The 22089-nt window shown below is 40.6% G+C and overlaps 1 protein-coding gene across 2 annotated transcripts in view; it reads left to right on the top strand.

Moving 5' to 3' along the window:
• The window catches only part of acss2 (acyl-CoA synthetase short chain family member 2), an 80964-nt gene that overhangs the window by 22695 nt on the left and 36180 nt on the right, over positions 1-22089 (top strand). The window contains exons 3-8 of one of the 2 annotated variants that reach the window (XM_063041294.1): positions 10680-10771; positions 14333-14436; positions 15041-15113; positions 16629-16704; positions 17760-17874; positions 18345-18389. In XM_063041294.1, the coding sequence (XP_062897364.1) occupies positions 10680-10771; positions 14333-14436; positions 15041-15113; positions 16629-16704; positions 17760-17874; positions 18345-18389 (505 nt within the window). The remainder of the gene's footprint in view (positions 1-10679; positions 10772-14332; positions 14437-15040; positions 15114-16628; positions 16705-17759; positions 17875-18344; positions 18390-22089) is intronic. The other variant, XM_063041295.1, reaches the window with a different exon arrangement.

The raw sequence follows: 22089 nt of genomic DNA, 5'->3' as shown, positions 1-22089 counted from the left end.
GGTGTACTGGTTTCTTTGCACTTTCCAAAAACATACAGATTAGGGTTAGTAAGTTGCAAGCATGCTATATTGGTGCCAGAGGCATAGAGATACTTGTTGGGCTGTCCTCGGCACATCTTCACTTTGTGTTGGTCATTGACCCACTTCACTGTATGTTTTAATGTTTCAATGTACATGTGACAATTAAACCTTAATAATGAAATGTGTTGCAAACCCAAGCTCTATCAGGATATGATGAGTACTTTCTTAATCATGTTGATTACTGAGTTCTTGGATGTGATTCCTCAACAAAAGGCTAAGCTCTGGAAAAAGACTGATGTTCTTTTGGCCTTGGTTGGTGAGGTATTGACTGAGGTTTCCACTTAAGCAGGCCTGTGGTTATATTCTGGAAGTAAATCTAAAAAGGCTAATTTAAAGCAAAAAAAAATCTGAAATGAAAGATGTGTGCCAGAAAATTCCTCTTGTTGCCGTAGACCATAGTCCTATTAATTCAATTTATCTATCAGTCTCCCTTCCCTTCATTTCCCTCCTCCCTGTCGCACCTCACAAATTTTCCCGTGATGGTGTCCATGCACATGCTCACAATTCCACATCGTCTCCTTCCTCTGCTCCTCTCTGTTGTTAACCTCACAATTCCTGACAGCACCGTATTACAGCCAAAGTAGTTCTAACCTTGAGGAGGGCGCGGGAGCGTTACGGTTGGCACAACGCTGTGACAGTAGCAGCGATCATTGATCAGGGTTCAGTTCCTGCCACTGCTTGACAGGAGTTTAGACATTCTGTCCGTGACCGTGTGGGTTTTGTCTGGGTGCTCTGGTTTCCCCTCACATTCCAAAGCCCTATGGGTTAGCATTATTGAGTTGTAGGCATGCTGTGTTAGTATCGAAAGCGTGGCACAGTCCTTGCTGATTTGATTTAGATTAGATTAGATTATGAGGACACTCAATCCTCGTTTATTGTCATTTAGAATTGCATGCATTAAAAAATGATACAATGTTCTTCCAGAATGATATCACAAGAAAAGCACAGGACAAACCAAGACTAAAACTGACAAAACCACATAATTATAACATATAGTTAAAACAGTGCAAAGCAATACCATAATTTGATAAAGAGCAGACCACGGGCACTTTTTTAAAAAAAAGTCTCGAAGTCCCAATAGACTCATCATCTCATGCAGGCGGCAGAAGGGAGGAACTTTCCCTCCCTGCCATGAACCTCCAAGCGCCGCCAACTTGCTGATGCAGCGTCATTGGAAGCACCCGACTGCAGCGGACTGTGAGTCCGTCCGAAAACTTTGAGCCTTCAACCAGCCCCTCCGACACATCCTCTGCCGAGCGCTTTGACCCTGTCCCAGCCGCCAAGCAACAAGCAAAGGTGAGGACCCAGGGCCTTCCCCTCCGGAGATTCTGGACCACACAGTAGCAGCAGCAGCGAAGCAGGCATTTCAGAAGTTTCACCAGATGTTCCTCCGTGCTCTCACATCTGTCTCCATCAAATCAGGATTGTGCACGGCACCCTTCTTGGCAAATAACAGACATCATCACCAGAGTGGCCGCTGCAAACTGCGTTGCGCCGCCATCTTCTCCTCCCGGTTTGATGCAAACAATGCACTTCCCTGTGTATTTTGATGTACATGTGACCAATAAAACTATTAGAAGAAAACCATAGAAGAACTACAGCACAGAAACAGGCCTTTTGGCCCTTCTTGGCTGTGCCGAACCATTTTCTGCCTAGTCCCACTGACCTGCACACGGACCGTATCCCTCCATACACCTCCCATCCATGTATCTGTCCAATTTATTCTTAAATGTTAAAAAAGAACCCGCATTTACCACCTCTTCTGGCAGCTCATTCCATACTCCCACCACTCTCTGTGTGAAGAAGCCCCCCCCCAATATTCCCTTTAAACTTTCCCCCCTCACCCTTAACCCATGTCCTCTGGGGTTTTTTTCTCCCCTTGCCTCAGTGGAAAAAGCCTGCTTGCATTCACTCTATCTATACCCATCATAATTTTATATACCTCTATCAAATCTCCCCTCATTCTTCTACGCTCCAGGGAATAAAGTCCTAACCTATTCAACCTTTCTCTGTAACTGAGTTTCTCAAGTCCCAGCAACTTCCTTGTAAACCTTCTCTGCACTCTTTCAACCTTATTTATATCCTTCCTGTAATTTGGTGACCAAAACTGAACGCAATACTCCAGATTCGGCCTCACCAATGCCTTATATAACCTCATCATAACATTCCAGCTCTTATACTCAATACTTTGATTAATAAAGGCCAATGCACCAAAAGCTCTCTTTACGACCCTATCTACCTGTGACGCCACTTTTAGGGAATTTTCATCTTTTATCTTTGACTTGTTTATCTGGTACGATAAGAAATGAATTATGGACCAGAATGAAACAGAGTTAAATACTTTAAATACCTTATGGCTCCAACTTTAGATCGAAGCCAAATTTTGTAAGTGAAGGGTTTTTCAGTAACTTCTGTGAAATATGTGCTTTGAATTGCTGTGGTCAGAGTTCCCTCCGGGCTTTTCGCCAAGGTAGGTGTTCATTCAGTTGGATTTCTCTGGATCAGGATTTTTGATTAAAGCTTGTGGAACACTTGAGTTTTTAGAGAAGAGAGTGAAATGTCCAAAGTACGATATGGCGGTCAGGAAAGCTGTTTCATTGCAAACTGGATAGCTGTGTAATGAAAGTATAACCATGGTACAAATTATTCTTGCATTGTGACCTGTAGAAGCATGGAATATATTCGTAGCTCTTCTGGAGTTGCCAAACTCATCCCATTTCCCTGCTTCTCTTTCAAAGTTCGAAGCACATTTATTATCAGATTATGCAAGCAGTGTACAACCCTGAGATTCATCCTGCTGCAAACTGCCACGATATGAAGAAAAGCATGGAACTCATTTAAAGAAAACCTCAAACGCCCAACCCTCAAATAAAAGAACAAATTGCGCCAACAGCAAAAAGCAAGCAAGTAACACAGAGAATATTAAACATCAAAACGCAGAGCCCTGGAAACGGTCTGGGAGCCACAGCCATCACAGAATCTGTTCAGTTTAGCACTGTGCTGATGACTGCGGGCCTCAGCCACAGTACTGGTTCCGTGCCAAAACACCACGATCACATCCTGCAAATAGTGAAAAAAAAGAGTAACCAGAGCGTGGAACATTACCGTAGAGTCCTCTAAAAATGAGTCCACAGCTGCGGAGCGTGTCCAGCGCTGTGGACATTAAAAGTCCCACATGTACAGAGAAACACATACCGAGGGCTTATCTGGTCTAAGAGAGTCACTTTTAAAGGAGTTCCATGAGGGCTTCTTGACATAAACCAGTTGTCTTAAATTATTTCATGTGATCACATTCTTGAAACACTTAAATGAACTATACAACAGAGTACACCTGATATACAGGCATGTGAATTGTGCTGAAATGCTTTGCTGGTTAGTTAATTTATGTTGTCTTATAGATGCTAGCTGGGTTGATGGACGATTATGTTTCATTCCACTGCAAGGCTAATTATTTATTGTACAGTAGTGGAGAAAAGTAGTTCTACTGCATGTTTGGCCATGTTGGGTTTTGTGGCATAATCGTCACAAAAGTTACTGAGGTTAATCCTGATTGGATGAAAACTTTATAGATTCATGCAAAATGTTTGCTCAATAAATAGAAGTTCATGTTTAGCATATGTGATAGATGAAACATTTGAATGCTTAAATTAACGTTGGCCAGGTTTAAAAAAGAATTTCTGTGATGTTTTTTAAAACAGGCTTTTACTATATCAAAGTACAAGATAATATGTATTTTTAAGGAGAACTTTCTATTTGAATGTGTCATCAAATTTCAGAAGTTTATTTCATCTCTTGCATTTCACTCTTTCAATGTGTATTACTTTTCACTTTAAATATGGTCAGAAATCTATTTACATTGACAGCACAGCAGTGGAAACTGTGAGCAGTTTCGAACTCCTGGGAGTGCACATCTCGCAAAACCTCTCGTGGTCCCAGAACCATGCTCAAGAAAGCTCACGAATGCCTCTACTTTTTGAGGATGCTGAAGAGAACTGGACTATACACCATCTGCACCCATGTCCTTCTACAGATGCGCAGTAGAGAGCATCCTAACATGCTGCAACACTGCACCGTATGGAAACTGCACTGTGGCAGAAAGGAAGGCTCCACAGGGTAGCTAAAACCACAAACTGCCCAATGTGTCACTGGCACCAGCCACTCCACCGCAAGGACGTAGATACAAAAAGGTGCCGGAACAGGCCCATAACATCATGAAGGATCCCACCCACCCTGCTTGTGGACTGTTTGTCCCACTCCCATCAAGGAGGGGGCTATACTGCAATCCAGGGCAGGACCAACAGGCTCAAAAACAGTTACTTTCCCAAAGCTGATCAACACCTCCACCTGCTACCCCACCTCTACTTTATCATTTCCTGTCAGAATCACCCTATGTACAGACACCCCTGTGCCTAGCATCACTTTATGGACATGTAATCAATTTATGTTAATAAGCTATTCTATGTATTTATATTTTTTGTTTTAATTATTGTGTTCTTTATGCTTTTTTGTGCTGCATTGGAACTAGAGTAACAATTTATTTTGTTCTCCTTTACACTTAAGTACTGGAAATGACATTAAAGAATCTTGAAATAGTCACAATCTTGAATAGATACAAGTGATTATAATAATAATCATGAGAGAAAATAGTATTCTCATAAAATTGCTTGGTTTTGCTCACTGTCCCTATTAAATGTAGGAAATGTCTTCTGCCAACATTGAGTTTTTAAAAAGTTCACCAAACATCAGGTAACAAGCTGCATTTGAAAACCGTTTGTAGTGCTGCATATGTAAAGTTTCCTGACAAAAGAAAGTGGAATGAGGGTTTTCTAGTGTATGATTTATGTATGCCGATACAGAAAGTAATTAGGAAGGTTAACAAAATCTTTATCATTTATTGCAAAGGGAACTGAAAACAAAAATAAGGAAGTTGTGCTTCAGTTGTGATGGCTCTGTGCCTGTACTTGCTGGAGTTTAGAAGAATGGGGGGAGATCTCATTGAAACCTATCGTATATTGGAAGGCCTAGGTAGAGTGGATGTGGAGAGGGTGTTTCCTTTAATGTGGGTGTCTGGGACCAAAGGGCACAGAATCAGAACAGGAAGACATCCCTTTAGAACAGAAATGAGGAGGAATTTCTTGAGTTAGAGGGTGGTGAATCTGTGGAATTCATTACCACAGATGGCTGTGGAGGCCTGGCTGTTGGGATAGTTAACGTAGAGGCTGATAGGTTCTTAATTAGTAAGGGTCAAAGGTCACGGGTAGAAGGCAGAAGAATGGTTTTGCAAACGATAACAAATCAGCCATGACAGAGTGGATGTAGAAAGGATATTTTCCGTGGGGATGGAGTCTCGGACAAGAGGGCACAGTCTCGGAATCCCTTAACGTAGAACATAGAAAACCTACAGCACAGTACAGGCCCTTAGGCCCACAATGCTGTGTTAAACATGTACTTACTTTAGAAGTTACCTGGGGTTAGCCATAGCCCTCTATTTTTCTAAGCTCCATGTACCTATCCAAGAGTCTCTTAAAAGACCCTATTGTATCCGCCTCCACCACCGTCGCCAGCGGCCCATTTCACACACTCACCACTCTCTGTGTGGGGGAAGAAAAAAACAACAACTTACCCCTGACATCTCCTCTATACCTACTTCCAAGCACCTTAAAACTGTGCCCTCTCATGTTAGCCATTTCAGCCTGGGAAAAAGCCTCTGACTATCCACATGATCAATGCCTCTCATCGTCTTATAATCAGAATCAGGTTTATTATCACTAGCATGTGTTGTGAAATTTGTTAACTTAGCAGCAGCAGTTCAATGCAATACATAATCTAGCGGAGAGGAAAAAAATAATAAATAGAACATAAATAAACAAGTAAATCAGTTATGTGTATTGAATAGATTAAAAAACGTACAAAAATAGAAATGATGTGTATTTTTTTTAAGTGAAGTCGTGTCCGAAGATTCAACGTTCATTTAGGAATCGGAGGACAGAGGGGAAGAAGCTGTTCCTGAATTGCTGAGTGTGTGCCTTCAGGCTTCTGTACCCCCTATCTGATGGTAACAGTGAGAAAAGGACATGCCCTGGGTGCTGGAGGTCCTTAATAATGGACGCTGCCTTTCTGAGACACTGCTCCCTAAAGATGTCCTGGGTACTTTGTAGGCTATTGCCCAAGATGGAGCTGACTAGATTTACAACCTTCAGCTTCTTTTGGTCCTGTGCAGCAGCCCCTCCATACCAGACAGTGATGCAGCCTGTCAGAATGCTCTCCACTGTACGACTATAGAAGTTTTTGAGTGTATTTCTTGGCATGCCAAATCTCTTCAAACTCCTAATGAAGTATAGCCTCTGTCTTGCCTTCTTTATAACTACATTGATATGTTGGGACCAGGTTAGATCCTCAGAGATCTTGACACCCAGGAATTTGAAGCTGCTCACTCTCTCCACTGCTGATCCCTCTATGAGGATTGGTATGTGTTCCTTCGTCTTACCCTTCCTGAAGTCCACAATCAGCTCTCTCATCTTACTGATGTTGAGTGCCAGGTTGTTGCTGAGGCACCATTCCACTAGTTGGCATATCTCACTCCTGTACGCCCTCTCGTCACCACCGGAGATTCTACCAACAATGGTTGTATCGTCATCAAATTTATAGATGGCATTTGAGCTATGCCTGGCCACACAGTCATGTGTATATAGAGAGTAGAGCAGTGGGCTAAGCACACACCCCTGAGGTGTACCAGTGTTGATAGTCAGCGAGGAGGATATGTTATCACCAATCTGCGCAGACTGTGGTCTTCCGGTTAGGAAGTCAAGGATCCAATTGCAGAGAGAGGTACAGAGGCCCAGGTTCTGCAACTTCTCAATCAAGATGGTAGGAATGATGGTATTAAATGCTGAGCTATAGTCGATGAACAGCATCCTGACGTAGGTGTTTGTGTTGCCCAGGTGGTCTAAAACCATTGAAATTGCGCCTGCCATTGACCTATTGTGGCGATAGACAAGTTGCAATGTTTCCAGGTCCTTGCTGAGGCAGGAGTTCAGTCTAGTCATGACCAACCTCTCAAAGCATTTTATCACTGTCGATATGAGTGCTACTGGGCGATAGTCGTTAAGGTAGCCCACATTATTCTTCTTACGCCCTGGTATAATTGTTGCCTTTTTGAAGCAAGTGGAAATTTCTGCCCATAGCAGTGAGAGGTTGAAAATGTCGAATACTCCTGCTAGTTGGTTGGCACAGGTTTTCAGATCCTCACCAGGTACTCCATCGGGACCTTCTGCCTTGTGAGGGTTCACTCTCTGTAAAGACTGTCTCAGAGGCCGATGTTAGACTGAGATCACAGGATCATCAGGTGCAGCAGGGATCTTCATAGCTGTAGTTGTGTTCTCCCTTTCAAAGCGTGCATAGAAAGCATTGAGTTCATCTGGTAGTGAAGCATCGCTGCCATTCATGCTACTGGGTTTCGCTTTGTAGGAAGTAATGTCTTGCAGACCCTGCCAGAGTTGCCTTGCATCCAATGTCGCCTCCAACCTCATTCAAAATTGTCTTTTCACCCTTGAAATAGCCCTCTGCAAATCATACCTGGTTTTTTGGTACAGGCCTGGGTTGCCAGACTTGAATGCCACAGATATAGCCTTCAGCAGATGACGTATCTCCTGGTTCATCAACGGTTTTGTTTTGGGAATGTACAGCAAGTCTTTGTAGGCGCACACTCATCCACACAGGTTTTAATGAAGTCGGTAACAGCTGCAGCATACTCGTCCAGATTCAAAGATGAATCCCTGAATACAGTCCAGTCCACCGATTCAAAGCAGTCCTGTAGGCATTCCTGTGCTTCCCTTGTCCATACCTTCTTGGTCCTCACTGCTGGTGCTGCAGTCTTCAGTCTCTGTCTATACTCGGGGAGTAGAAGTACAGCCAGGTGATCAGACTTCCCAAAGTGAGGGCATGGAATAGCACGGTAGGTATTCTTGATGGTGGTGTCACAGTGGTCCAGTGTGTTCTTTGCTGTGATATTGCATGTGATCTGTTGATGGTAATTGTTTAGTGATTTTTTTTCAGACTGGCCTTGTTAAAATCTCCCAAATGATGGTTATACACCTCTATCAGATCACTTCTCATCCTCTGTCGCTCCAAGGAGAAAAGGCCAAGTTCACTCAACCTATTCTCATAAGGCATGCTCCCCAATCCAGGCAACATCCTTGTAAATTTCCTCAGCAACCTTTCTATAGTCTCCACATCCTTCCTGCAGTGAGGTGACCAGAACTGAGCACAGTACTCCAAGTGGGGTCTGCCCAGGGTCCTACATAGCTGTAACAATAGAAGAGATGAGGAATTTCTTTAGCTAGAAGGTGGTGAATCTAGAATTCATCACTGTAGATGCCTGTGGAAGACGAGGCATTGAGTATATTTAAAGCAGAGGTTGGTTCGTTTAGTAAGGGCATCAAAGGTTACCAGGAGAATGGGGTAGAGATGGATAATAAGTCAGCCATGATGGAATCGAGGAATAAACTCGATGGGCTGAGCAGCCTAATTCTCCTCCTATGACTTACGGTCTTATACAAGGCATTGGTTGGAACACATCTGAAGTTTTGTGTACAGTATTGGCCTCCTTATCGAAGTAAGGATGTTAATACATTAGAAGCAGTTCAAAGAAAGATTGCATAATATCGAAATCGATGTATATTTATTATCAAAGTGCGCATATACTACCTTGAGATTCATTTTCTTACAGGCATTTACAGGAAAAACAAATCGTGTCTCCTTTCATGATCCACTGCCCTCTCCTGTTAGTCTTCTTGTTCAGTCCCTTACCTCTTCCGCCTATCACCTCCCAGCTTCCTACTTCATTCAACACTCCACCCCCCAACTCCATCCTCCTTCCCCCTCACCTGGTTTCACCTTTCACCTGCCATTTTGTACTCTTTCCACTCCCTTCACCTATTTATGTTGGCTTCTGCTCCCTTCATTTCCAGTCCTGCTGAAGCGTCTCTGCCCGAAACATCCACTGACTATTTATTCCCCTTCATAGATGCTGCTTGAAATGCTCCAGCATTTTGCGCGTATTGCTCAAGAAATGCAATAGAATTTTATAAAATGCTATTCATAAACGGACAAAGATTGACAAACAGCAATGTGCAGAAGGAGACAAACTCTACAAATAGAAATAATACTGAGAACATTGAAAGTCCTTGAAAATGAGTGTGTGGGTCATAGTATCAGTTCGGAGTAGAGGTGAATGAAGTTATCCATGCCAGTTCAGGAGCCTGATGGTTGTAGTGTAATAGCTTTTCCTGAATGTGGTTGTGTAGGACATTAGGCTTCTGTACCTCCTGCCTGATGGTAGTAGCAAGAAGAGGACATAGCGTGGATTGTGGGGTTCTTTGATGACGGACCTGCTTTCTTGTGGCAGGGCTCCATGAAATATACACATTGGTGAGAAGGGTTTCGCTGTGGTCCTCTGGGCTTTATCCACCACTTTCTGCAGCCTTCTCTGTTTCTGGGCATTGGAGATTCCATACCAGGCCATGATGCAGCCAGTTAGGATACTCTCTGCTGTGTATCTGTAGAAGTTAGACAAAGTTTTTAGTGACGTTGGATCTATGCAAATTTCTAAGAAAGTTGAGGTGCTGTCGCGCCTCCTTTGCCTTGACACCTATGTGCTGGTGTCATTTAAAAAATGCTCAGATTTTCTCTTTGGTGTCAGTTGGCATTTCTTTTCTGTGTTCAAGTATCTGGTGGAATTTGAACATGCACTCCTCTGACCTGAGAGTTCTACAAGGAACTATGACTAAGACTTGAATTTCTTACCATAAGTATTTTGCTTTTTATATTTGTGTAGGTTGTTGGAGGTTGAAGTTTTTTTACCTATTGGAAAATTAGAGTGGAATTGATGGATATGTAGATGGGTATAGGTTTGAGGAAAATGTGGAGAATGGGACTGATGGGAGTACTTTTAAGAGCTGGCGTAAACTTGATTGGATTAATGATCGTCCAATGCTGGGAGCCATGACATATGTCAGAGCTAATAAACCTGATTCTGTTCTTGGGCCTCATATCTAAGGAAAGGTGTAGTGGCGGTGGAGAGGGTCCAGAGGAGGTTCACGAGAATGATCCCAGGAATGAAAGTCATAACAAATGAGCCGTGTTTGACAATTCTGAGCCTGTACTCGGAGCTGAGGAGTGGGGGAGTGGTTTTCCAATTGAAGTGCGCCAGATATTGAAAGGCCTGAATAGAGTTGACGTGAGAGGATGATTCCATTAATGGGAGAGTCTGGGATCCAAGGGCACAGTCACAGAATAATGTCCTGTCAAAACTGACGCTGAATTTCTTCAGGCATAGGGAGCTGTAGCAGCTGTTGTTGGGTTTATAGGTTCTTAATTGGTAAAGGGGTTTGTCAGAGAGAAGGCGGGAGAATGGGACTGGAAAAAATATAGGCCATGATTGAATGGTGAAGCAGACTTGATGGGCTGAGTAGCTTAACTCTGTTTCAATATCTTTGAGCTTACATTGTATGAAAATATTTTTGTGTTTGCTTGACTTCATGTTTTGCACAGTGTTCATCTTCACAAAGCTTATAAAGGTGTATCTTGTTTCTTTGCAGGGAAGGGAATGACCCTGGGGACAGTATGGAAATAACTTATAAGGGCCTTTTACAGCAAGTCTGCAAATTTGCCAATGTTCTACGAGCTCAGGGTAAGGTCCACAACTTGCCTCTTAAAATTCAGCTCGATTGTTCTGTAAAAGCAAGCTATCAAAGGTAGAAGCTTAATACAAGATCTTTGATACTTTTGTCTATTGCTGTTTAAACGGATATACAGATTAGTTTTATTAATGGTCATTGTTTCCGAAAAAGACAATGGTTTACTTATCAACTTTTTTTTTCTTATGTTGGCCAAATAAAGCACAAGATAATGCTTCTTTCTGTTGATAAGTTGAATGAAGGCTGAAGGTATAGTCAAAAAAAGTGCAAAATGTTTAGCAACCCAGACATACAGTAAGTAACACCTTGCCTTACAATGGAATGTAAAGTGACTTTGTGCATGAAAGGCAAATTGGCCTTGACAATGCAGGTTAAAACAGTATTCATCAACATGTTCCAGTGTAGTACATGCATTGTACATTAGAAATAAAACCAACATAGAAAATATTGTTTATTCTTTAACCCTTTGGAAGCAACTGAACAATTTTGAATTAATCTGAAATGTGCTTTTTAGAATATTAAATATCATAGGAGTCATATTGAAAATTTAAAATTCTTCTTTTTTGGTGACTTCAAGAAGCCTGTGCATTAATGGATATGATTGTCAATTTTAGAATTGTTTACTGATATCATAATAGTTAGTTTATATTTTGTCCTTAATAGTATATGTAGATATATTACACTGTTTTCTATCCTGATCTTTGATATTTAATCAGGCAAAATAATGCTGTCTGAGGTGGATCGGGTCTAAACACTCCCTCACAATATAAAGGCATTTAAAATTTAAAATCACAATTTTTATTTGTTCTCAACCCATTGCCCAGAGACCTACTTTTGTTTAGACTTGTTTGTAAAAGTATCATCACATCAAGTCTTGATCGAGCTGCCTTGGTCAGGTAAACTTCCCTTTACCCTTGGGTCTCTATTGCACTGTCATAACTAATGAACAAATATATTCCAAACAAAAGAATAACCTTCAAACTTTTACTGCTTTTCTTTATTACAAACATTTAAAGTTCTTGCTTCATCACTCTGCAGACTTGTCATACTTCAAAGAGTCAAAGTAAATTTATTATCAAAGTACCATATACCACCTTGAGATTCATTTTCTTGCCAGCATTTACAGGAGAAAAGAAGTACATAATAATTTTATGAAAAACTATACATAAGGAAAGACTGACAAAGAACCAATGTGCAAAAGAAGACAAACTGTGAAAATAAAAATAATACTGAGAACATGAGTTGTAAAGAAGCCTGAAAAGTGGGTCTGTAGGTTGTAGACGCAGTTCAGAGTAGTGGTGAATGAAGTTATCTTCTCTGGATCAGGAGACTGATGGTTGTAGGATAATAAATATTTCTGAATCTGGTTGTGTGGCACCTAAGGTCTGCCCAATGGTAGTAGCAAGAAGAGGGCATGGTCTTTGTGGTAGTCTTTGATAATGGATACTTAGTTACGAATGAAGATGCACAATGCTAACAGAGAGATTCCCCTTGCTGTCGGGCGGCATTGTGTGAATGCTAAAGACAAGCTGGAGCATTCCCAGTCACGGTCATCTAGAAGTGTTGGAGTGGTCACCCTAAGTACCAGGATATGATTGCAGGAGCTCCTCGGGGTAGTGTGCTATGTTTAACCAACATCAGCTGCTTTGTCTGAAGCTTGTATTTCATCAAGTCGGAAGTGGAGATGTTCCCTCGCTGTCGCCGGTACTGTGTTCAATTCCATTCCAAGCTCTCAAAAGGTGGAGCTCTCCATAGCAAAACTTACACAATATTCAGGAATGAGTAGATGAGTGGCAGCTACAAAAATCTTGGCCACATATTTGTAGCTAGCGTGCTTAAGTCTTTTGCACTACTGTCATTATGGAGCAGAGTGAGTTTGTAGATCTGGCAGGAGCAAAGGATGTGGGGAATCGTGAGGATGGAGTGCCGTGGGAGGGGAGTGGGGCAGGTGGCAGAGAAGCAGTGCCAGGGGTGAGGGTATAGACATACCCAACCCTGAGACACCAGGCAAGATCATTTGATTCCTAACAATAGGGTTATTGATCATTACAGAATGCTTTCCGCTCCCCCTTTCCCCTTTTCCCGACCATGATTTCCCTCTCCCTGCCCCATTCCCACTCTCAGTCCACAATAGAGACCCATATCAGAATCAGGTTTATCATCACTCACATATGTTATGAAATTTGTTTTTTTTTGTGGTAGCAGTACAGTGCAGTGCAGAAGTCTTGAGCACCCTAGCTATATAAATGTCCCTAAGACTTTTGCACAGTACTGTAAATTTATATTATTTTGAGATCTCAACTTGGCTTTTAATGCACAAATGATTATCCTTGAATTTGTTTAGATAGTACGCCATCTATTTAATTTGGCTTGAATTGGTAATTGGAAATAACTAAATATTTTAGAGCAAGTAAACAAATTCAAATTTGCTTTTCTTATGTGTCAATTACCTTTCATAGTTTTGTTTCAAATTTCAAGTCATTTTTTTCAAAAAATTATATGTTTCTGTGCTTTTTTTTCTGAGAGGGTGGGAGACATTAGCTGAAAAATTGTGTTGAGAAAGTTTATTTTCAGGAGTCCATCTAAAAATAGTAAGACTCTCCCAAAATGAAATAATAGTCTAAAAATGTCTCAAATATATAAATTGTGTAGATGAAGGTCAGAATATGAACATTAATCATTGTTTTGAATTTTGTTTACAAGTTACTCCAGGTTAAAATGGGGAAGAAGGCCAAGTTTCCTTCCATACTGCAAGGCATCAAACAGAATGAATGTTGCTAAAATGGCATACATCCTGCCATGTTCTAGACATTTTAAAGAATGATGTACTTGCTTTCAAGATAGTTGAAGTGGCACGGTAGCATAGTGGTTAGCACAACACTTTACAGTACCTACAACCCTGGTTCAAATCCCACTGCTGCCTAAAGGAGTTTGTACGCTCTCCCTGTGTCCACATGGGTTTCCCCCAGGTGCTCCGGTTTCCTCCCACAGTCCAAAGACATACTGGTGGCAGGTTAATTGGGATGAAGTGATTGCCTTTATTGGAATGAAGTGATAGAAAGGTTGTGTTAATTGCTCTTTATTCATTGGAGATCAGAAAAACGAGAGGAAATCTTGCAAAAACGTAAGTCTCTGAAAGGATTTAACGGGGTATATGTTGGAAGAATATTTGCTGTAATAAAGGAATCTAGGAAAAGGGGCATTCAGTAGTTTCAGAGTAAAGACCCTCACATTGAGACAAGGAATAAGAGAGAGTATCAACTCTGATCGTAATGAATACTTGAAATTCTCAATCCCAGAGACCTGTTGAGACCGTCATCAAAGAGATATTCAAGAACGAGGAGGGTGAAATTTTTAGATTACAGGAAAGGTATAGATTATGATATAAGCAGGAAATTAGTATTGAGGCTAAAGTCAGACCTGCTTTGATGTTATCGAATTACGCAGGAGGCTTGGATGAGGGGGAGAAAGGTGTAGCGTGTGTATGGCTTATTTCTGTTCCTATTTTTGTATTCTTTCATTTTGTCACAATGCCCTTTTAATTAAATCCACAGGAGTGAAGAAAGGAGACAGAATTGCAATATACATGCCTATGATTATAGAATTGGTTGTTGCCATGTTAGCTTGTGTCAGAATAGGCGCAATCCATTCCATTGTGGTGAGTAAAATTTTAGAGTGCATAACACAGATGCAGGCCATTCAGCTCCACCAACCTACATTGGTGTTTTGTGTTTCCCTTGAGTCTTGCTCCACTTCATCTAAATCTATTAACAAAACTCTCTGTTCACTCAGCCTCTCCTGATACACACCTATACTATTTGCTTCCACCACTCGGTGGTGGTGAGTTCCACATTTCCACCACAGTCTGGGTAAAGAAGTTATTTCTGAATTCCCCAACTGACCTTTCAGTACTCTTCTTACATCAAAGGCTTTTAGTTTTGTTCTCCTCCATGAGTATAAACATTGCCTATTAAAACCTTCCATAATTTTGAAGTTCCTTATTAACCTTTCTTAAGTCTAGCTTCCTCGCTCTTTCAGATTTTCTTTTGTTCTCCCTTGTATAATACTCAGTGACACTGTGCTTCCTTATGCTGGTGCATCATGCATGTGAAGAGCTAACATCAATTTGGGTCCATTGTCTTCTACTCCAACTTGAAGTTCAAATATATTTTGTTCTCCTGGGGCTGGAGTCACTTGGCCACTCTGCCCTAGAAATGACATCCTTGCCTGTGAATGAATTTTAAAATAATTATAACCTTCAGTTTGCAGGATTTTCTTCAGAATCTCTGTGTGAAAGAATTCTGGATTCTCGCTGCACTTTTTTGGTTACAGCAGGTAATTAAACATCCATTTCCCTGATGTGTTTTTGCATAAAATTTGCCAATTGTTGTACTACTTTTCTATACTTCCCCGTTAGTGTAAAATATATACATAATAGAGATATTTATGTTTACTAATTTCTTAGACCATAAGACATAGGAGCAGAACTAGGCCATTCAGCCCTTCGAGTCTGCTCTGCCATTTCATCATGGTTGATCCTGAATCCCATTCAACCCCATATACTTGCCCTCTCACCATACCCCTTGATGCCCTGTTCTTAAGTGCAGAACAGACAGAAATTATTGCTCCATTCTGAAGAAATTTTATATATCAGTTCTTATCCACTGTCATACTAGTCCACTGATCAGGTTGGCACCATGCCATTGTGTAACACTATTACGGGGCCAGTGATCAGCGGTTGGGGTTCAACTCCTGCCACTGTCTGTAAAGTGTTTGTACATTCTTCCCGTTACTGTGTGTTTCCTCCAGATGGTCTGCTTTCCCCACATGCTAAAGACGTACAGGACAGAGCTAATCAGTTGTGGGCATGCTATGTTGGCACTGGAAGTGTGGTGACACTTGTGGGCTGCACTGTGTTGGTCGTTAACACATATAACGCACTTCACTATAGTATGTTTCAATATTTCAATGTACATGTGACAGATAAAGATAGTCTCTTTATCTTTAGATGTGTGTCAGACAGGGTTTAAAAAAAAATTTGATGTCGCTTTCCAGGCTGCCTATAACCAAGCCATGCACATCATACCCCGCCCTAGCAATCCATGTGAATTTAAGACATTTCTCAGTAACTAAAGGCAGTCTGTTGTATTGGGTAGAGAGCTGTTTTGGAAGAGATTTATTGTTGAATGTAATAACAAACAGCATATAAAGTGGCGTTTAGATTAAGCAGTATTTTATTTTGAGTACAGTAATAGAATGGTTAATCTGCGTGTGCTGGACTTGGCAGGTAGCAGTAATGAAGAATAGGCCCCCCTCTCCTTGGGGACTTAACACCACTTGTATATTGGCCTGGGTGTTGCCCCAATGATAGACTGGAAACTCCCTTCATTAGTTACTGAAGAGCATTTTGCAAAATTTTAGCAATAGATTTCTAATAATGTAAGTGCAGTTAGATTGAGAAGGATAGCTATGAGTGTGTCTTTTATCTGGTGAAGCTGTGAGGGTCCAGGGACTTGTTTGTCCATGCTTAAAGGTTACCGAAATCTAATAGATACAAAAATAAACCTATCAATACAGGAATTGGATTGCAAGGCATTAGAAGTGAACTTGTAGTTGTCCAAAGAGCTGGTTACATCTCACATGGAGTACTTTATCCAGTTTTGAGCACCACACCTTAGGTGGGTGCTTTAGCTTTGGAGAAAGATTAGATTTTTTTTTAGAATGATCTTGGGATTTTCATGAGACATCCACGATAGATTTCATTTCCAGTGAATTTGCACTTGGTTACCAATCCAGTAAAAACACTACATTCAAGTCTAAGTATTTAACGTGCACAACTCTTAATTTTAGATGGATTCTACAGAGGTGATAAACTCATAAACCTGAAGCAGGTAGTGGATGAAGCACTGAGGAAGTGCAGAGAGAGGTATGTGGTGTACAATTTTTAAATAAATGAACCCTGGTGGGAAAATAAAATAATAGGTAAACGTTGGTGTCTGGAAGAATCTGGATCACCATGTGCAAAGTTTTGTAGGAAAAGTAATATGTAAGTATAATTAGAATTTAGGGAGGCAAATGAGTGCACGTGAGAGAGAGAGAGAGAGAAAATGGATTAATTTGAGTACAAGTGTAAAGGTATCTAACTGAAATTGTACAGAGGCCCAGATGTCACTGCACTTGAAACAGTGCATTCACATCTGTTTTCCATACATATAGAAAGATTTTTTTATGATAGAGAATGAAATAAAAACTGAAAATGCCAGAAATATGAAATAAAAGCAGGAAATGATGGAAATACTCAACAGGTCAAGGTGCATTTAATCTCATGAAGCATCTTTGACCTGAAACATTAGCTCTGTTTCTTTTTTCACAGATGCTGTCTGATCTGCTGAGTGTTTCCAGCACTTTTTTGTTTTTTCCAACAGAATAAGAGCAATAAATGTTCATCAGGTTGATTTCTGGAATGAGGTTGGGAGTGGGGCATTGCCTGTGAGAAGACATCACAAGGAAGGGTCTATACTGGAGTCCAAGAGAATGAGATGACTCATGTGACCAGACGCATGGATAATATTTGTCCTGGCTCAGGTGTCGAAAACCAGGGATAACATCAGAAAATAAAGACTGAGTGAGGGGAAAAACCCCTTCAGACAGTGGATAATGAATCTTCAGAATTCTCTACCTGTGGGCTGTGGAGGTGCAGTTGTTGGATATATTCAAGGCAGAGATTGATATGTGTGTGGTTTTTAAGATAATCAAAGGAAATGGGATTAGTGCAGGAAAGTGGCATTGAGGTAAATGAATTTAAGGAGCAGATATGAGGGATGAATGATCCCTTTCTTAATAAGGTAAGCACTCTGGAAATATATTGTGAAAAGAAACTGCTGAGTTCTCTGGTGTCTTTTCTGTATTGGTGTGGTTTGTTCTTAACATACTTTCCAAACAAAAATTGTTCTAGCCTCTAAAACCTTTCTAACTTTGAAGGAACTTCCATGTGCGCAAATGCATTGTTGTAAAGCACAATGGAGGAACAGAAGAAGCTGGTGAAGCTGAGACTTCAATTACTCCGGAATCACCTCCTGCAAAGCGGCCCTGTCAGGTGAGGTATAGCAGAAATGTTTTAACATGCACAGCAAAATACAATGCGGTTTCTTTTGTGCAGATTAGTTTGCCACTTTGGAGATGGTTGGTTCACAATTAACAGATACTTGTGTGGCAGTTATCTCCTTGGATATACCATGTATTCTCATCTCAATCCACTCTACAGCATTGATTGTTTGTCTTGATAGACAGTTGTGATTTAGTTTACCTTATGAAAGCCTGAGCTATGAGTTAAAAATTGTAATGTTCTTACTAGTAATTTATTTGTATTATTGATATCAAAAAGTGAAAAGCAATAATTAACTTCCTGTTTAGACTTGGAATTTATCTGCATTGGTGTTGGATGGAAGACGTATCCGAGTGTCTGTTTAGTGTAAGGGTAGTTTTAAGTTCTCTAAAGGGAAACCTGCTTTAGTATAAAAGTATTTACCAAAACTGTTGCATCTTTCATCTATGAATTTTCTACAGGGTAAGGACAATGAGGAAACAAAGAATACTCATCATAAAATCCAGGTATTTTAGTTTTAATGTAGCTGCCAACTTTGAAAACTGCATCTTAGCTTTGCTATATGCTGCTCTTCTTGCCCATCCATTCCCTCAATTTATTAACATTATTTTGTGAAATTGGCTATCAATCTCAGCTGCCTTTTATTTTTTGTACTGAATGTCCCTGTATTCCATCTACGTCAGTACACTTTTTAAATCATCCTATCAAGTGTTAGAATAGAATAGAATAAGAAATAGGAGCAGGAGTAGGCCATCCGGCCTGTCAAACCTGCCCACATTTAATAAGATCATGGCTGATCTGGCCATGGACTCACCTCCACCTACCTCTCTTTCCCCCATAACCCTTAATTCCCCTAATATGCAAATATATTCCATGCAATATATTGATCCTATCAAAAGTTCCTTAAAATAAACAAGCATCTCCATTGGGGGTTCAGCAGAATTTCAATACATATTTGTTGTTCAGATTTCACTTAACAAAAAATCAAGCTCCAACAAGGAAAGTCTTCAAATCATTCCCTGACAGAGGTGCTGTCTCACAGCTCCAGTGATTCGGTCAGTCCTGACTTCAGATACTGACTCTGCCAAGTTTGCATTTTCTCCTAGTCACAGTGTGGATCTTCTCTGGGTGCTCCAATCTCCTCCCATATCCCATAGATGTGCAGGCTGGTAGGATGATCTACTGGGAATGTGGGGAGAATAAAATAGGATTATGCTAGAATTCTAAGTGCAGGTTAGGTGTTCAGCGTGGACTTGGTGGGTTGAAGATACTGCTGTGTGCTGTATGACTATAATTAATGCATGAATGACTCAGTGGCTGAGAAATCAAAATGCATCCTATCCTATAACCCTAGTTGAGGTAGCAGCTGGGACAAGTTAAGTGATGAGTTTTGAATTATTTGTTTTGTTATATCAGACGGTTGTGATCAAAGTTTTTAATATTGCTGAGATCCTACTTGTGTATTGTATAATCAAGAGTAAATTGTCTGGAGCAGTTTACTATTGAAGTTTTAGGATGCAGTTGCTTTAGTGTTGTTTCTACCGTTGTCAGTTTCGACTGCTATTGGAAGCAAGTTTCTATTCTCTCTTCCATTTGTCAACTGTGGTTACTGATGTTTTGCCATTTCTAATTCTCGCATGAACTTGCTTAAATAAAATACGTGCAGACTCATTTCTCAGAATTTTACTTTTATTTAATGAAACCATTTTGTGTCTGAAACACCAGTTTGTAATTCTGAGCATTTATCATATTTTATTTCCCATGTCGTTATCAAGATGAGGCTCTAATGTGGTCTTTCCTATGTGTTATGTTTTGGGGCATCATCCAGCAACCAGATTTTAGATTATCATCTGAAGATGCTGGAAATCTTGCATAACACACACAATGCTGGAGGAGCTCAGCAAGTCAGGTGGCATCTCTGGAGAGAGACAATCAGTCAGTGTCTAAGGCCAAGATGAAACATCAACCATTTATTTCCCTCCCTACCTGCTGCCAAATTTTAGTGCATGGTTATTAATTAATTGTATTTGTGAAGAGTGTGAAGATCATTTCAGTTACTCCAAGCAACAAATACTCAGATGTGATCTGCAAAAATACAGTGGCATGCAAAAGTTTGGGCACCCCTGGTCAAAATTTCCATTACTGTGAATAGCTAAGCGAGTAAAAGACCTGATTTCCAAAAGGCATAAAGTTAAAGATGACACACTTCTTTAATATTTTAAGCAAGAAAACTTTATTTCCATCTTTTACAGTTTCAAAATAACAAAAAAGGAAAAGGGCCAAAGCAGAAGTTTGGGCACCCTGCATGGCAGTACTTAGTAACACCCCCTTTGGCAAGTATCACAGCTTGTAAACGCTTTCTGTAGCCAGCTAAGAGTCTTTCAATTCTTGTTTGGGGGATTTTCGCCCATTCTTCCTTGCAAAAGGCTTCTAGTTCTGTGAGATTCTTGGGTCGTCTTGCATGCACTGCTATTTGAGGTCTATCCACAGATTCTCAATGATGTTTAGGTCGGGGGACTGTGAGGACCATGGCAAAACCTTCAGCCATGGAACATCTAAACAAGCCTGATGCATTTTGGAATCAAGTCCTGTGGACTGATGAAGTTAAAATAGAACTTTATAGCATTGAGCAAAGGTATGTTTGGAGAAAAAAGGGTGCAGAATTTCATGAAAAGAACACCTCTCCAACTGTTAAACACAGAAGTGGATCGATCATGCTTTGGGCTTGTGTTGCAGCCAGTGGCAAGGGGAACATTTCACTGGTAGAGGGAAGAATAAATTCAATTAAATACCAGCAAATTCTGGAAGCAAACATCACACTGTCTGTAAAAAAGCTAAAGATGAAAAGAGGATGGCTTCTACAACAGGATAATAATCCTGAACAGACCTCAAAATCCACAATGGACTACCTCAAGAGGCGCAAGCTGAAGGTTTTGCCATGGCCCTCACAGTCCCCCGACCTAAACATCATTGAAAATCTGTGGATAGACCTCAAAAGAGCAGTGCATGCAAGACAGCCCAAGAATTTCACAGAACTAGAAGCCTTTTGCAAGGAAGAATGGGTGAAAATTCCCCAAACAAGAATTGAAAGACTCTTAGCTGGCTACAGAAAGCGTTTACAAGCTGTGATACTTGCCAAAGTGGGTGTTACTAAGTACTGACCATGCAGGGTGCCCAAACTTCTGCTTTGGGCCCTTTTCCTTTTGTGTTATTTTGAAACTGTAAAAGATGGAGATAAAGTTTTCTTAAAATATTAAAGAAATGTGTCATCTTTAGTTTTATGCCTTTTGGAAATCAGTTCATCTTTTACTTAGCTATTCACAGTAAAAGAAATTTTGACCAGGGGTGCCCAAACTTTTGCATGCCTCTGTATTTTCTCATCACACCAGCTCTACAGTATACTTTGCCGTCTCTAATTTGAATCTTAAGTATTTTGTCATAGCTAATTTGATATTGAACACGATGCAAACAAGTTAATGATACAAATAATTCACATTTTACATAGTCATAGTTCTCTGAGCTTTTTGCTCTAGATATCTCCTGGTATGTACTAGATTCACTCTTAAGTGTAGATGTTCTTGTCTGAGTAGATAAGGGCTCTTATACTTGCGCAGCCAAAAGACAGGCTTGCATGTTTGTACTGTTTTTCCTGTCTTTTACAGGATACCTCAAAGTGCTTTGCAATGGATGCAAACCATCAAAGGCAAAGTATACAGTGTTACTTTCATATACTAAAGGGCCTGAGTAGATGCTTCTGACTCTGACTCTGATCACTGAGAAGCAGCTGACTGACAAGATGAGAGAGGGATTAGAAAGGCTAGCATGAGGAGTGGAGAAATGGGGAGAGGAAAATCTGTGAGTCGGAGTAGGGGAATGGATGGAATGATAGGAGATGGGAATACCAGTGACAATTGATCCTTCATTGTAGATGGCTCCAAATCCTGGAATATTCCTTCGAAGAATGATTGCAGCATTTAACCACTACTAAAGCATAAACGGGGATAGGCTCCCTTTTTTGCAATTTTGAGTGATTTTCATCGCGATGGACAGGCTCTGCAACTTGAAGATGATGAAAAACATAGTGCTGGGTTGGGATGAACTGACCTGGACTGAATATGCCTGGACTCTTTCAATGACTTTGTAGTTTGGTGTTTTATATTCTGTGTTTTTTGCTATTTCTTGTGTGATTTGTTCTTTATTTTTTGC

Source organism: Mobula hypostoma, chromosome 2 (genome assembly GCF_963921235.1).
Source record: "Mobula hypostoma chromosome 2, sMobHyp1.1, whole genome shotgun sequence".
Taxonomy (NCBI): Eukaryota; Metazoa; Chordata; class Chondrichthyes; order Myliobatiformes; family Myliobatidae; genus Mobula; species Mobula hypostoma.
Note: the sequence above shows the minus strand (reverse complement) of the source record. Positions and strands in the feature narration are given on the sequence as shown.